At 34.3% G+C, this 15,582-nt stretch overlaps 1 protein-coding gene across 1 annotated transcript in view; it reads left to right on the forward strand.

Annotated features, from left to right (window-relative positions):
* The first annotated feature begins 2,845 nt into the window (after positions 1–2,845).
* LOC144968491 (DNA polymerase theta-like) overlaps positions 2,846–15,582 on the forward strand; it is a 40,429-nt gene continuing 27,692 nt past the window's right edge. The window contains exons 1-10 of the mRNA XM_078906919.1: positions 2,846–3,081; positions 7,039–7,275; positions 8,149–9,178; positions 10,085–10,225; positions 10,579–10,733; positions 12,036–12,192; positions 12,479–12,575; positions 13,009–13,200; positions 13,774–13,967; positions 15,044–15,184. Of these exons, the coding sequence (XP_078763045.1) occupies positions 7,081–7,275; positions 8,149–9,178; positions 10,085–10,225; positions 10,579–10,733; positions 12,036–12,192; positions 12,479–12,575; positions 13,009–13,200; positions 13,774–13,967; positions 15,044–15,184 (2,302 nt within the window). The 5' untranslated portion in view covers positions 2,846–3,081; positions 7,039–7,080. The remainder of the gene's footprint in view (positions 3,082–7,038; positions 7,276–8,148; positions 9,179–10,084; positions 10,226–10,578; positions 10,734–12,035; positions 12,193–12,478; positions 12,576–13,008; positions 13,201–13,773; positions 13,968–15,043; positions 15,185–15,582) is intronic.

The raw sequence follows: 15,582 nt of genomic DNA on the forward strand, positions 1-15,582 counted from the left end.
ATCCGTGTACTTAGTTTGAGATCACCAAAAAGTCTCACCAGACACAAGCACATGATACAACTGAAACAGATAGACTCGATTACAAATCATTATACACACACAACAAAAAAAATACAACACTACATAAATTACAAAACAAAGAGGTGACTTACAAGGAGAGAAACCCCATAATCTCCTAAAACTAACTACACAAATAACTGCTTTCCTCTCAGCCAAGGTCTCCGATCAGGGCCAGAACAAAACCAAGTAATTTTATTCCAAGACAGGAGCAAAAACGTATAGGCGGGGGGGGGGGGGGGGAGGGGAATGGGAAAAATGGCAAGTGATCTCCCTGTTCATGATTTGGGGGGGGGGGGGGTCAATTACTACTTGGGGACAAATTCGCCATTTAAAAGGCCTACGTAGATAGCATATCATACACTCAAATGGGTGCAAATGCAAATTATTATAAAAGCTAACATATGTACCGTTTCGTTCAAGATCCCAGGCCAAGGCTAAATTAAAAAAAATGTTCCCGAAGAACTGTACACATAGAGGTGACTAAATGACATGGAATCCAAATGGTCTAGTACTCCAGGACGAGGACAAAATCTCACAGCAATGTCTATTGGAATTAATTATCCCCCTATATTCAAGTGGCTGTTCATGAATTCGAGAACAGAATACAAAGATGCAACGATTGACATAAAATCAAAGTAACAATGAGGGAAAAGATTAAACAAATAGGTTGTATGTAGTTTGATTTCAGTCCAATATTTATTAAACGACCTTATTTCAAAAGGCAAGACAAAATGTAGTGAAAAGTGCATGGTAATAAAAAAATACAACTATAATAATAATAATAATAATAATAATAATAATAATAATAATAATAATAATAATAATAATAATAATAATAATAATAATAATAATAATAATAATAATGTTCAAACAGTCCATTCCAATTGCACTCAGATGTCAAGCCTGCAATTACCTGCTAACGCACCAAATGAAAATTTAAAGCAAAGGGAAACTAATTTGACAGAGAAAAGAAGTAGGTATAACATAGATCCAAGAGCAAAGCAATGTCCTAGCAGCTAGACTGAAAGCTCCTTATTGGCAAATCAACTTTGCTATTCCGTCAAATAAACTGTTCTAACAAAATAAATAACTTAAAAAAAAAAAATGTAGTACATGAACAAAGCAATATAAATAATAGTAAAGCTGCAGGAACTATCTTTCCTTGGCGATTGACGAACTGGTTCCACTGTGCAAACATTTTTAGTTGCCTATTTTGATCCTAAGACCCTCCGGATAATGCCGCTCATCATTCTTTATGAATTTATTTGCGTAGGATACAGTGCTGCCACCCGTTGCTTTTACCCACGTTTCACCTCTTCCTTTATTTAGCTCGAGAACTTTCAGGAACTCATCTAATGTTTTAAACTTTCTTCCAACATACAAATCAAGCGAAGAACTCGAGAGTTCATGCGTCTGAGTAGCCATTGTTCAAATGATAGACAATGAACAATGGACTAGCTCTACAAGACAAAGGACACGGAATGGTTTTGAAAGAAAGGATGTTGAAAGATGACAAAGTCAAGACTGGGGGCGGGTGGGAGGGGGGGGGGGGGGGGGGGGGAGAGGGGATGAAGGCCTTAGGCCTTAGGCCTCAAGGTACGGGCGTGCTCAAGGACAGTGATCAATGTGAAAAGTGACCAAATAGAACCTTAGATGGGCAAACAATGCTAAAACTGATCTCTTTGGAAAACGCATCGGTTTTCATAATCACAAAAATTCTAACCGCCTAGGTAAAATTAAAAATAGATATAAATCTTAATTTAAATTAATTGTAGAAACAGTATTCTTTATGTGGCCAATTTTGTTCAAATTGGCCAGGCCCATTGTTATCTGGCAGCAAGCTAAGAATCTCGTCAATAATTGATATATCGGTATCGAGAATTGAGATCTATTCCAGGAGCCGGATTTCGAACAACTCTCAATCAAGACTTCCCGAGAGTAAATAAAACGCTGTAAATGATATTATTAAGCCGTTGAATTGCCATAAATTATATGCCTGTCCATTTCTGATGATGCCTATAATAGGGTCAATATCAATGTCTTCATTATCGATTAAGGTATCAATTATATACGATATTTGGTCCTTTTTCAGATTTTTATTTCCGGTGGACTGAATAGAACAGTAAAGGAAGGTGCCCCAAACGTAAACAAAGGTCGAGAAGCACGTGGCAAACCACATGTTCCTGTCTTGACAGCTCACGTTCCAATGTAAATAATAGAAAAAAATAACCTTTAAAATTTGGCTGTTAGGTGGCAAAAGAAACACATATTCATAAATACTCGATCATGCATCAAATAATGTCTAGATATGGATATTTTATGGAACAAAAGGTAAAATTTTCTAAAATTTATCAAAAGTTACAGTCTATCTATTTTTAGACCAGAGCAAATTACTCCGCTGGTGTGAACAAAACGAGAATTATTCGGAGCCTGGTTTTCATAATAATTTAGCCTTATAATATTATTTCTGCAACTGTTAGATTTTATGTAAACATATTTTCAATACTGAAAGTGTATTGCCTACAACTCAAACTACAAAATTGGGAGACCTATATTGTGCGTAAATTTTTCCGGTCCCTAACGGAAATCACTAGCAACTTGTTATTGTTTACGTTTCGGGCACCTTCCTTTACTGTTCTATACACGGCTGTGTTTTCAGTCCACTGGTGGACTGAAAACACAATTCCATAATAAATAGTAGTAACGTTCAACGTAACAAGATATTTCATTGCCTATAACCACGTATCAAAAAAAGGCAAAAACAAAGATGAATTTCTTGACACAGTTTGGTGTTTGTGCGATAATCATCTTAAATAATGGACACATCAGATACATTTATATACCGTTGATATTTAGTGAATTTTTTACTTCTGGATCGAAAAGAGATCGAAGTTCGCGTCGAAAGAACTAATCGAACCTTGAACCCGGAAGTCTTTGATAGTGAAAGTAAGTGGGTTACGTCCGTTGGTTGCTGGATCAATAAACAACCTTAGCGGAAGATTTAAACCGATAAATCACAAGGTAATTTATATTGTCATTTATGCCATTTTGTGTCATTTATGTTGTCATCGGAGTTTTAATTCAATATTAGACATTAACTCTAAATAAAGTTAAAAGACTACATTCTCGCCAACGTCAGTCAAGCTGATTTTGTAATGAGACAAATGACATCATACAACAACACAATGGACAAAAAAATGCACTGATCTGATGGTAGGGTCTACTACTGGCTAGCCTCATCGTGGTATTCGATTGGCACTATTAAATTATTATTATTATTATTATTATTATTATTATTATTATTATTATTATTATTATTATTTCTTCTTTTGGTGTAAAATCTCTCTGAAGACGGCGATACCAGACCTGCCTAACTACTACTCACTACTCTAACTCTAACTCTATACTATAGTAAAATAGACAAGAAAATTTCATAGAATTAGAATTGCGAAATTTGGGCTCCATTTTCAGAACTTCATGAGCACCTCTAAAGTCATTAAAAATGAAAGTTGATGCCAGACTACATAATTCTAATGATTTTGAAATGTTATTTAATTCTTGTGAGGCAGATTAGAAGTAGAAGAGGGAGAGTAAGACCAAGAAGAAGATGGTCACAAGACTGACATCAGTAAATGGATGAGTAAGCCAGTGACTGAATGCGGAAGAATGGTCCAGGGCAGAAGCTTGTTTTGGTTGGCAGTTGCGGAGGCCACATGCAGGAAGGATAAGCCATGATGATGATCGCGAGTATAATATCTTTAAAAATTACCAGGCCTGTAAATCTTCCATCTATTGGCGGATTTCCAACAGTACGACTTTGCTCTATAAGTGCTAAAAAAGATAAAATAAAGATAAAAGTAAAAATAAAATTCGTAACGCCAAAGAACAGAACCAATAAAAGAGAAAATAAAAGACTTTTATTTCGTTCCTCGAAAAAATTAGATTTTATTCCGTTTCAAATGCCGACTTAAAAAAAACAAACCAAAAACCTTTTTATTTGTCACATCAAAGACAAAACATGCCGTCTATCAGTTAGCTATAATATTATCATGCCACCTACACGCTCCGCTAGACGTTTATGTATCCACTGCTTGGCTACTGTGCCACAGCCAGCGAGAGAGAAGTCGCGAAGTTCGCGCGAGTCATCTTCACGCACACACACACACACACTTAGTCAGTAAATAACGCACACACAGAAGTGTGTCGAACTGGACCGGAAGGTTTCTCTCTATTTTGCTACCGACACACATGCATATCTCCGGTTCTTATTTCTCAGTCTCTATATTTCTTTGGTTCAGTCCCGATGTGAACCAGAAAAAAAAATAATGCGAAATAATTATTTTTCTTCGAAATATATATTCTTCTTCGAAAGCTCTCACACCACCGCACCACCTCCTCTTTTTCTTCTTCTTCTTCTTCTTCTTCTTCTTCTTCTTCTTCTTCTTCTTCTTTTCTTCTTCTTCTTCTTCTTCTTCTTCTTCTTCTTCTTCTTCTTCTTCTCTTCTTCTTCTTCTTCTTCTTCTTCTTCTTCTTCTTCTTCTTCTTCTTCTTCTTCTTCTTCTTCTTCTTCTTCTTCTTCTTCTTCTTCTTCTTCTTCTTCTTCTTCTTCTTCTATAAGAATTAATCCAAATAAACGAAAGAATCAGCATAAACATTTAACACAAACAGTGTCAAGCACTACTCTAGATACACATCCTTCAAAAGGGTAGGAATTGTTCTCTTCCTTTCATTTTACAACTAACATGGGACCTCAAATAATTGGGATTTTTTTTTTTGATACCATAAAATAAGGACCTCGTTATAAATAAGTTGGGGAAAGTGACATGATTTGACTAGTCAATTGACGTGTCATATCTGTGTTTTGTCCATATTTTTGTCCTATTGTGTCTATTTTCGCATGTTCAAAAAGTTCCGACAATTTTTTCACCAACCATTTACAGGTCTGAATTACGAATTTTTAAATTTTCAAGTAAGCAGGTCTCATCAGGTCAACCACAATTTCTTTTTATGTCAGTATTAGATTTAAGGGGCGGTTTGGGTCTTTCTTAAAAAAATGATTTAATTACCTTTAATGGGCGGTTTTAATAATTCTGTATCATCATTATATAGGTTAAAAAACTACATTTCTTGTGAAAAAATATACATTATCTGCATTGATACCCGTTTTGCATCCTGACATCAAAAAGTATAATAATCTTGTGGCAAATTTTCTGCAAAAACTAATGAAGGAATAGCCTCCATATTCTTCCCTCTTATCAACATTGTGTAATAATTGTAGCATTTTGGGTTACCGTAGAGAGATTTTACAGCTTTAACTTGGTTATGGGGTTTTTATTGGAATATTTCAAAGTTGCGAATCAAAATTTTATGACAAAATTGATATTACAAATTTATGATTTGGATTATAAGTCAAAATACACATACCCTGTTTTAAAAATCTCTCTATGGTGACATAATACATTATCATATTATCTCTATGATTACTGTGGAAATTTTCAGCCAATTTTATAGAATAGGTTCTGAGAAATATTTGACACAGTATCCCAAACCATAGAAAAATGGCATATTAATATTAAGAAAATAGCAAAATAGCTTTCCATTTTTCACGCTTTTCTTATTTCCCATAGCCTTTTCCTACCTTCATAGTATATTTTGAGAAGTTGGACTTCAATAATATTATATCGAAAATAATAAAATATCGTTTTCTAACAAGATCTCAAAATCAAATTTTTAAAAGATTTTCTTTATAATTAGACTCAAACTGCCCTGGATGTCTAGATTCCATCTATCTCTTACATGTTGGGTTGCAACAGCTGCTGAAAAGTCGTTTTAAAGCTAAAATGATCAAAACTGGGAGATGGTGGGTTTTTCTACTACTACTACTACTACTACTACTACTACTACTACTACTACTACTACTACTACTACTACTACTACTACTACTACTACTACTACTACTACTACTACTACTACTACTACTACTACTACTACTACTATACTACTACTACTACTACTACTACTACTACTACTACTACTACTACTACTACTACTGCTAATACTGCTGCTTCTAATACCACTACTTCTACTACTACTACTACTACTACTACTACTACTACTACTACTACTACTACTACTACTACTACTACTACTACTACTACTACTACTACTACTACTACTACTACCACCAAAACCAATTTACTAACCATTACTATTGCCGCTTTACTAACGACACTAAAACTACCAATTCTTCTTTCACTACTATTACTATTTATTACATGTTATCTCTGGCATATCATTCAAAGAGATATTTTAGAAAGAAAAAGTATTTCTAGATATTATATTTACTCCCTCCTTCCACTCTCTGTTTCATAATCACACACACAGACACACACACAAGCACATAATAGCACGTGAAAAAAAATTATATTGAAGTTATTGGAAAGGGGTATTTATTGTAAGTTTATGTTTGGGCAAATGTGTTATGAGTATGAGCATAAACCATTTATTTCAGAAGAAAACATTTTAATTTCCTAGATCGCAAATTTTGTTTCAAGGTCGTAAATTAAAAAAAAAAATTTAATAGGCCTTCAGAGATATTGAGTCCATGGAGCCAGAGTTTATCCCGGTTTCTATAGCGTAAAACAGACAAGAGCAATTGCTTGCTATCCTATGGATAGGACTCTAGTCTATTGCAAAGTACTTACAGACTCAGCTACCCATTCACTGCTGGGTGGACAGGGGGATCAGAAAAAAATCTCGACTGCACCCAGGATTGATCTTTGTCCTTTTGCATGTGAAGCGAGTGCTCTACCAACTGTATCTGGACCCTCAAAGTTGTAAATTAGACTCTGAAATTTTGCTGGAAACCCTGATCAGTGATGCAGAGAAAAAGAATCTTTGTCTAAAAGGTATGGTATCTTATCTGATGTATTCCTTTTTATTGTCCTTTAATTCAAAAAAATTTTTTTTAACTTGCAGGCTTTTGAAGAAAATGATTTTAACAAGTGAAATCAAAAGAAGATGAAGAAACTCAATCAGGCTTGGCGTAATCAGAAAACAGCACCAGCTCAGGTGTCTGTTCAAAATACCTTATCTAAAGAAGAACGTGAATCACTGCTTAAGCCAGCAAATACAACCACTAGAAGACGCCTTGGCAGATTTGCACTCAGTGCCCGACCAGCTTCTGTTGTGAAAAAGCTGTCACCAACCACTCATGTGAGCTATTTTGACCTGATTTATTCTATAATTACAAGCTGACAATCTAGTTAAAGTAAGAGTTTTCATTATTTTTTTTTTTTAATAAATACTTAAAATAGATCTTTGAAACAATTTTTGTTTTGTGGATTTTATTTTTATTAATGTATTTTTTAATTTTTTTTTCTGACATAGACATTCTTTTTTTTTTTTCATATAATTGGATTTATGAGGATCATGACATTCTCATTTGGTTGAGGTACAAACAGACCTTTCTGTTTTTCTGACTACTCTATTTTTCCAGCAGTGGTTTGGATGTTGGACCTAGATTAGATTTAGTAAAATATACCTTACGATAGATTAGCACTTATTCAAACGGTAGCAATCAATCATTACTAACTGTCCATTTGACACTAACAGATTTAAACAATGGGTCCATGCACCTCATGGCTCTAAGAACTTTAAATGTGTGCCGAATAATCATTGAGAGAAATATTTTCATGCAATTGATGAAATATTCTATATTCATCATTTACTTTTCAATTTCCGTTTGTGACTCACTGCCTCAAATCAATATTATGTCAGGGTGATTTAGATTTTAAATTTATTGTCAATACAATAAAACTTGGGTTCGGTTAACACGCTTCAATAAGAACAATGGACATTTCTCAAAAGACAAAAGACAAAAATTTAATATTTTTGATCATTTTAACTCTACATTCACATTTTAAAAATCTGTTTATGCCGACATAATGCTGGTTTAGGGTGATGGGTCACATTAGAATGTTTCAACCTTTTCTTAAGACCTTTTAAAGATTTTTCATTTTGATTTGTATTGAATTTATTATGGAATTCGTATATACCCTATCATATTTTCTCATTGTTTTCAACTAGGGATTACCAGTTGAAACAGCAGATGATGATAGGTTTCCCACATCTTTCATGTCATCAGACTTACTTGCAGAAATGGACAAAGTGGAAGCAGCCATGAATTTGTCACCCAATAGGACTGCAAGAAAATGCACAACAATTGCTCATGATTCTTGCAAGTCTGATCAGTCAATTATTGAAAACTTAAAGTCATCAGTACCAAAAACTTATGAAAATTTATGTGCAGGAAATAAAAGAAAAGCTGTTAAACAATCGTCACCTCACATAGCTGGAGAAAAACAACTTTATGCCAATACAAGATTGCCAAATTCTAAAATATTATCTCATGATGAAAAACTGATGAGGGTCAACAGCCCAACCAGTAGTCCATTAGATAAGAAACCAAAGTTGAATTCACGCACATCACAAGAAAAGACAACAACGGGAAGAACCAAGGCATCGATTCAAAAAAATAATCTTAGTTTTCCGACACCAGAAGGTAGATTTTATGGTAGGAAGTGTAAAGAACCAATCATAAAATTGAAGGGTGATTTTGAAAATGATATAAGTTTTTCTCCATTGTTGGAGACACCAAACATATCTGATTCTAGTGGAGAGGAAAATGAGATTTCTGAAAAATATAAACAAAATTGTTCTGTTGGCAACTCTGTCAACAAACATAAAAAAACTCAAAAGACTAAAACAACTTTGAATGTCATAGAGACACCCAAGAGATCATCCGCACAAAAAAGGCGGAGCCCGAAGAATATTCTGTCACCTGATGTAAAGATTTCAAAATCAACAATAAATGATTTGTCATCAAGGGGTCAGATTACTGGATGTATACAAGAGACTAAAATCAATGATCCTAACCTAACACCCAATGACCGATCTGAAATGGGAATTCCTAAAATTGCCAGCCCTCCATTGAAATCAAATAGTAATGATTTACAGAGTAGGCAACATGCAGATAATATTTCTAAAGAACACTCTATATCTGAAGCAAGCCCTGGCTTTATAAGTATTGCATCATCAACAACTATCAATACATCAGGTACTTTCATATTATAACTATTTTAACTAATATGAACTATGTTTATTTTTATTTTTATTTTGTTTTATGATGATTACAGCATGCCAAAGTTTTTTTTGTCATATTTTTACCAGGGACTTTAACATAATTGGTCTGTTTTAAGAACAGTGGGCTATCCCGTATTACAAAAAGGTTTTGAAATAGTTATCTGAACGAACAGAAAAGAAAAGAAGATGTGCATTGAGCACTATTTTTTCTATTGAACGCTCTTTTTGGCATAATAATACATTGTGCATGTGAAGAGTGTGGCCATTATAAGAAATGAAAGAAGCAGTATTTTTGCTTTGATACAACTTTGGTACCACAACTGTCTTGACTTAAAGAAGGGTTTATGATCTTTAACTGTGCATGCAAAAAAATACATACATTGAACATCTTGGATAAATTATTATTATAAATCTATTTTTGAATGTCATTTCAAAATATATTAGACATTTTTTTTATTAATGGATCTTTCATTTTTAAGATAAAAAGGTTAAAAACGAAACACTGACAATGTGTGTAAAAAGGAAACTTGGCTTGGACTTTTTGAAAAAAAGTGAGAGAAAGTGAACATATGAGTTTTGATAAAATATGGAGTAGCCTACTTGTTCTTAGTAATATCAGATTGTAACGCAAGATATTTACATAGCAATCATTCTATCAATCTCTATTTCTACCTCCTCCTCCTATTCTCTTATTGACATATTATATTGCCGACATTCTATTCTTTTTTTTTTTAATTTCCAAAGTTGCATATTAAGTGACATTGTAAGGGCACAATGAATTATAAATTTAAGATAATCTTGTCATTTCACATTTTTTGTTATATTGTTGTTTTCCTAAATATCAGGTCAAAAGTAATCATAGCTTAATATTTGTTTTCAGCAAATGTCAGTTTGACAGAGGATAAACGATTGTTGAAGTCATGGGGATTGCCTGAGCCAGTGCTTGCTGCGTACCAAAAACAGGGAGTAACAACAATGTTTGAATGGCAAGCTGAATGTCTTTTGTCTCCATCAGTTCTTGGTAATAGAAAGTTATAGTTATTTCAGTTTGAAAAATGCTACTGCTTCATTTTTGTACATGATTGAGGATGATGATGATGATATAGTGGAAATAGTAGTAGTATTAGTAGTACCAGAAGTAGTAGTAGTATTAATCGTACCAGTAGTAGTAGTAGTAGCAGTAGAAGTAGTAGTAGTATTAGTAGTACCAGAAGTAGTAGTAGTAATAGGGAGTAATAGTAGTAGGATTAGCAGCAGCAATAGTAATGATACATCAATGATAATTCTCATGGTAATGAAGAAAATTATTTCTCTAGCCTACAAAAATTATGATTCTCGGGCAATGCCAATTTCATTTAATAATTATTTTCACAGATGGTGGCAATTTGATTTACTCAGCCCCAACTAGTGCTGGGAAAACTCTGGTGGCAGAAATTCTCGTTCTGAAGCGAGTTTTAGAGACGAGGAAGAAAGCCTTGGTAATCCTGCCTTTTGTGTCAGTGGCTAGGGAGAAAATGTTTTCCTTGCAAGTGAGTAAGAAAAGTGATATATATATATATATATATATATAATTTGGGGGAAGTCTGCCTCAACTGGAGGTCGATGCTTGATAAAAAAAAAAACAACACAAAAAAACAATTTTTAAAAAAACAAAATAAAACCAAAAAAAAAACCCCAAAAAACATACAACCCAAATTACCCCTTCCCCCAATTTACCAAATTATATATATATCAAGGATTACTATACAGTATAGTTGTCCTTGATATATATATAATAACTATTACACAACCACAGAAACAACAACACCTTAAACAAAAGATCAGAACTAATGTAAATGTGCAGATACTCTAATAAATTCAAGCTCCAAACACAAATAACCCTCTCTCCCCCCCCCCACCTCCCGGCCCAATTATAATTATTATTATTACTATTATTATTACTATTATTATTATTTATTATTATTTATTATTATTATTATTATTATTATTATTATTATTATTATTATTGTTGTTGTTGTTGTTGTTGTTGTTGTTGTTGTTGTTGTTGTTGTTGTTGTTGTTGTTGTTGTTGTTGTTGTTGTTGTTGTTGTTGTTGTTGTTGTTGTTGTTGTTGTTGTTATTATTTTTTTTTTTTTTTTTTTTTTTTTTTTGTAAATTTTTTATTAATTTTTTTTTTTTAGTATTATCATTATCATCACCATTTTTACCACTATCATTATAACTAGCATCTATCCCTACCCAACACCCTTCCCCTTCCCCATGCAACCACATTCCACAACACATCAAACACACACATGTATACACACTACACATACACGCAAAGAGAGCACACTACAACATGTCACTACACAACAACGCTAATCACCGCTAAATCAACAACACAATGGAAGTAAGGACACAAGAAAATCAACATCGAACCCCCTGAATAGAATAAAATAATTCTACGGACATAATATGCCGACTGCCGATGTGGAGTTCACAAAAACATGTGTTTCGGCCATAAATAAGTGAGTGACTCCATTTATATTTTATATATATATATAATTTTATTTTTTTTAACTTGCACCGGTGCCTGCTCCCTAGTTTCTCAATTTGATAATTTCAAAACAATATTTTGTGCTAGTTTGAGAGTATTTCCATCACAACGATGAGCCCACAACAATTTGGGTTATCAAATCTGCAAATAAGATCACACCGGTAATACCCAATCTGACTGAGCCAGTCCATTCTTATGAAGAAGAAGTTTTAGATTCAGTTTTGATAGAAAACATTGTATTTTTATTCCCATATTAATGAAAACAAATTTATAAACAAAATATTTCTATGGCTAGCGCCTGTACCAAGATGCAGGCATTCGAGTTGGAGGGTACATGGGAAGTCATTCTCCTGCCGGTGGTTTTTCTGCCCTTGATGTTGCAGTGTGTACCATAGAGAAAGGCAATGGGCTTGTCAATCGTATGATGGAGGATGGACGCATCAATGATATTGGTAACATTTTTTGAGGGGTTTTTTCGGTACAATTTCTTTGAACTTGAAGTTCCAACAAATGTTGATTTCATGAATAGTTTTAATGGGTTTTTTTAATTGTCCATATAGATTAATATGTATAAATTTCCAGATATACTAGATATTGGTATGTGTATTTTTTTTTTTTAATAATCAAGGTTAAATAATTCTGACCATAATTCTTATATTTGTCAACAGAACAGAAAATAACAGAGAAAAAGGTTATAGATATGATCTTTGAAGCATGATATATATTTTTCCCGCTAAGGTGTGGTGGTTGTGGATGAACTTCACATGGTTGGTGACTCCCACAGAGGATATCTACTGGAATTGATGCTGACCAAATTAGAGTTTCTTTCCCTCAAGTAAGTGATGTGAAGCCTTTTAATTTATTTTCTTGTTTGTCATGAGATTAATTATTTGTAATTGGATTCAAGTTAAGAACTATTTAGATTGTAAGAATACCAATTGAGATTGAGATTTTTGTCACAAAAAATCGACATGTGGTGTGTTCCAATTTTTTTAGCAAATATCTTTACTAGAATTCAAACAGTATTTAAATTGATTAAAAGTTAGAGTGTGCATCATGGTTTTCGTCATTCATTGATTAATGTGCATTTGATTGGTCTCCAATCCAAACAGTAATTGGGGCATTTCGTGTAATAATGTACATTTGTCAAGCACAGCTTATTGAGCTAAATAATGCAAGCGCTGAGGACTTTATTTCGGTCGTTTAAATGATACATCCAAATAAAGTGCTCTGTTTGTTCCTTTATTTATCTTCTTTCTCTTAAATAGACGTGAGTCGGACCAGCGCCTCCAGATCATTGGAATGAGTGCCACTCTACCAAACTTGGAGGTCCTTGCTAAGTGGCTGGGAGCTGCACTGTATCGCACCAACTACAGACCTGTCCCACTTTCAGAGCATATTAAAGTTGACAATAGAATATATGATTCACAGTTGGTACCACAAGGGGAAGTTCCTGCTAGGTTTGCTTTCCTTCATTTCTTTCGTACTTTTTTCTTTTTTGTATGTGTTTTTTTTTTTTTTTCTTTTTTTTTATATTACATTTGGAATGGTAGTGGTGATACTTAATATTGCATTCCATTTATGTCGCATAGTCTGTTTAGATATTCCTATTTCTACATGTCAGAAATTGGACTGATTACTTGGTTGTCTGCAATTCAGAATATTTTGCTTAGGCTGTGAGGAATTTGTAGTATATATGGTCTTGCTTTGCATCATATAATCATGTTGTCTTTCCATGGATGACATAGAAAAGATAAATATATTTTATTCATGAAAAGGGAGAAAAATAATCCATTCATAAAATTTGAGCACTGAAATTTCATGTTGTCATAATTATCTGCATCTTTTTCAAGAAGAAATCAAGATTTTCAGATTACTGTTAGACTAATAACTGTCTCCATCTTATCTCGACAATATCTCAAGTTGTACCGATTTAGGAAAATTTACTAGGCGTCAGTATGAAAATGCTAATTTTTAACTATTATTTTAAAATAAATATTCATATTATGCAATTTCTATGTCAACTTTTCCAGGTACATTTCTCCTGACGACACAGACCATGTTCTAGCCCTATGTCTGGAGACAGTGATGACAAATCACTCTGTCCTGTTGTTTTGTCCCACCAAGAACTGGTGTGAAAAATTGTGTGAGACAATTGCGAGGAAGTTTTATCAGATTACACATTCTCAGGCTGCTGCAGCTACTGTCGATAATTCTGCCTGCAAAGGTAATGAATACATACAGGACAATGATACATGTCAGCAAATCTGTATTGGTTAGTGATGATGCTGTGGATCTCTGGAATTCCGGTATTGTTGCGGGGGGGGGGGGGGGGGGGGGGTGGCAGGCAATTTTCTTGCTGATTTTGCCAAGGCAAAGATCTTCCTGTGATGAGCGTTCAGGCCACTAAGTGAAAAATTTGCTGAAAAATCGTCATGTTTTGTGTCATATTTTGACACCTGTGCTCAGTCAGATGCATGAATTTTGTTGTCACTCCCATTTTTGTGACGTCAGCCTCGAGAGACTGGCACCAAATGTCAAACGTGAATAAGGCCAGTGGTGGTCTTAGATAGTATCCATATTTCTCTATCTACCACCCTTCTCTCCTCATTCACGTTTATTCAATCAACTTGTTATAAAAAGATAATATGTTACAATAAGCAAGGTTGATTGACTTAGAAAGTAATTGGTCGAATAGTGATGTAAAATTTACTCATTTTTTATTGGTTAGATAATGTTTTGCAATTTATTAGAGATTCATGAGTCCAATTTATAAAGCTATATAACCACTCATTTGCAGTTACAAAGACATTGTAGTGTGATTTGTAAAGGAAATACAAGATTATAACAAAAACTCTCTGTCTCTCTCTCTCTCTCTCTCTCTCTCTCTCTCTCTCTCTCTCTCTCTCTCTCTCTCTCTTTCTCTCTCTCTCTCCCTCTCGCCCCCCCTCTCCCCCTCTCTCTCTCTCCCTCTCCTCTCCCCCCTCTCTCTCATTCTCTCTCCCCCTTCCCCCTTTCTCTCTCCCCTCTCCGTCTCCTCATCCTCTCTCTCTCTCTCTCTCTCTCTCTCTCTCTCTCTCTCTCTCTCTCTCTCTCTCTCTCTCTCTCTCTTTCTCTCTCGCTATCTCCCTCTCTCTCTCTCTATCTCTTTTTTTTTCTTTTTAAAAAGAAAAGTTCATTGACTTAAGAGGTCCATATAGAAATGGTCTAAAAATTAATACTCATTGCCATTTTGCAAGGCAGCTAGGTCTACATCTGGTTCATCAAAGAGTGGAATTCAATTGTTTGATTTTTATTTCACAGAGAATGATGACCACGGTAACAGGCTTAAATTGAATAAGGCTGGTCTAAGAGATTCTCTTGAACAGTTGAGGAGGTGTCCTGTGGGAGTAGACCCCATGTTAGGAAAGTGCATCATCAATGGGGTGGCTTATCATCATGCAGGTACTGACAATAATATTGTCGTTCTTATTTCACTTTCATCTTGTATTCACCCCTGAAAGGCTATGCTATATTTTTTCGAAACATCTGTTCAGTAGATTGTTGTATGGCTATGTGATCATGTGATACGACACCTGCCATTGGATCAGAAGATCCTGGGTTCGAGTTCTGATCTGAGCAGCACATAGTTAAGTCCTTGGAAAAGGCTCTTTACTCACATTCTCTCATTGTACTCAGGTGTAAAATCAGTACCTGACTGTTAACAGCATTGTATCTGTCTGAAAAAATTGTAATATTGCTAAAAAGACGTCATGTCTCGTCCTACATATTAAGTGTTGCTGTTGGCTAGGGACCTCTTGCAAACTGCTTTTAGCATGTTTAGTGGATATTCCACGATTTCA

The sequence above is a fragment of the Berghia stephanieae genome, chromosome 3 (assembly GCF_034508935.2).
Source record: "Berghia stephanieae isolate SIO BIC M18660-M18661 chromosome 3, UCSD_Bste_1.3, whole genome shotgun sequence".
In the NCBI taxonomy this organism is placed as follows: Eukaryota; Metazoa; Mollusca; class Gastropoda; order Nudibranchia; family Aeolidiidae; genus Berghia; species Berghia stephanieae.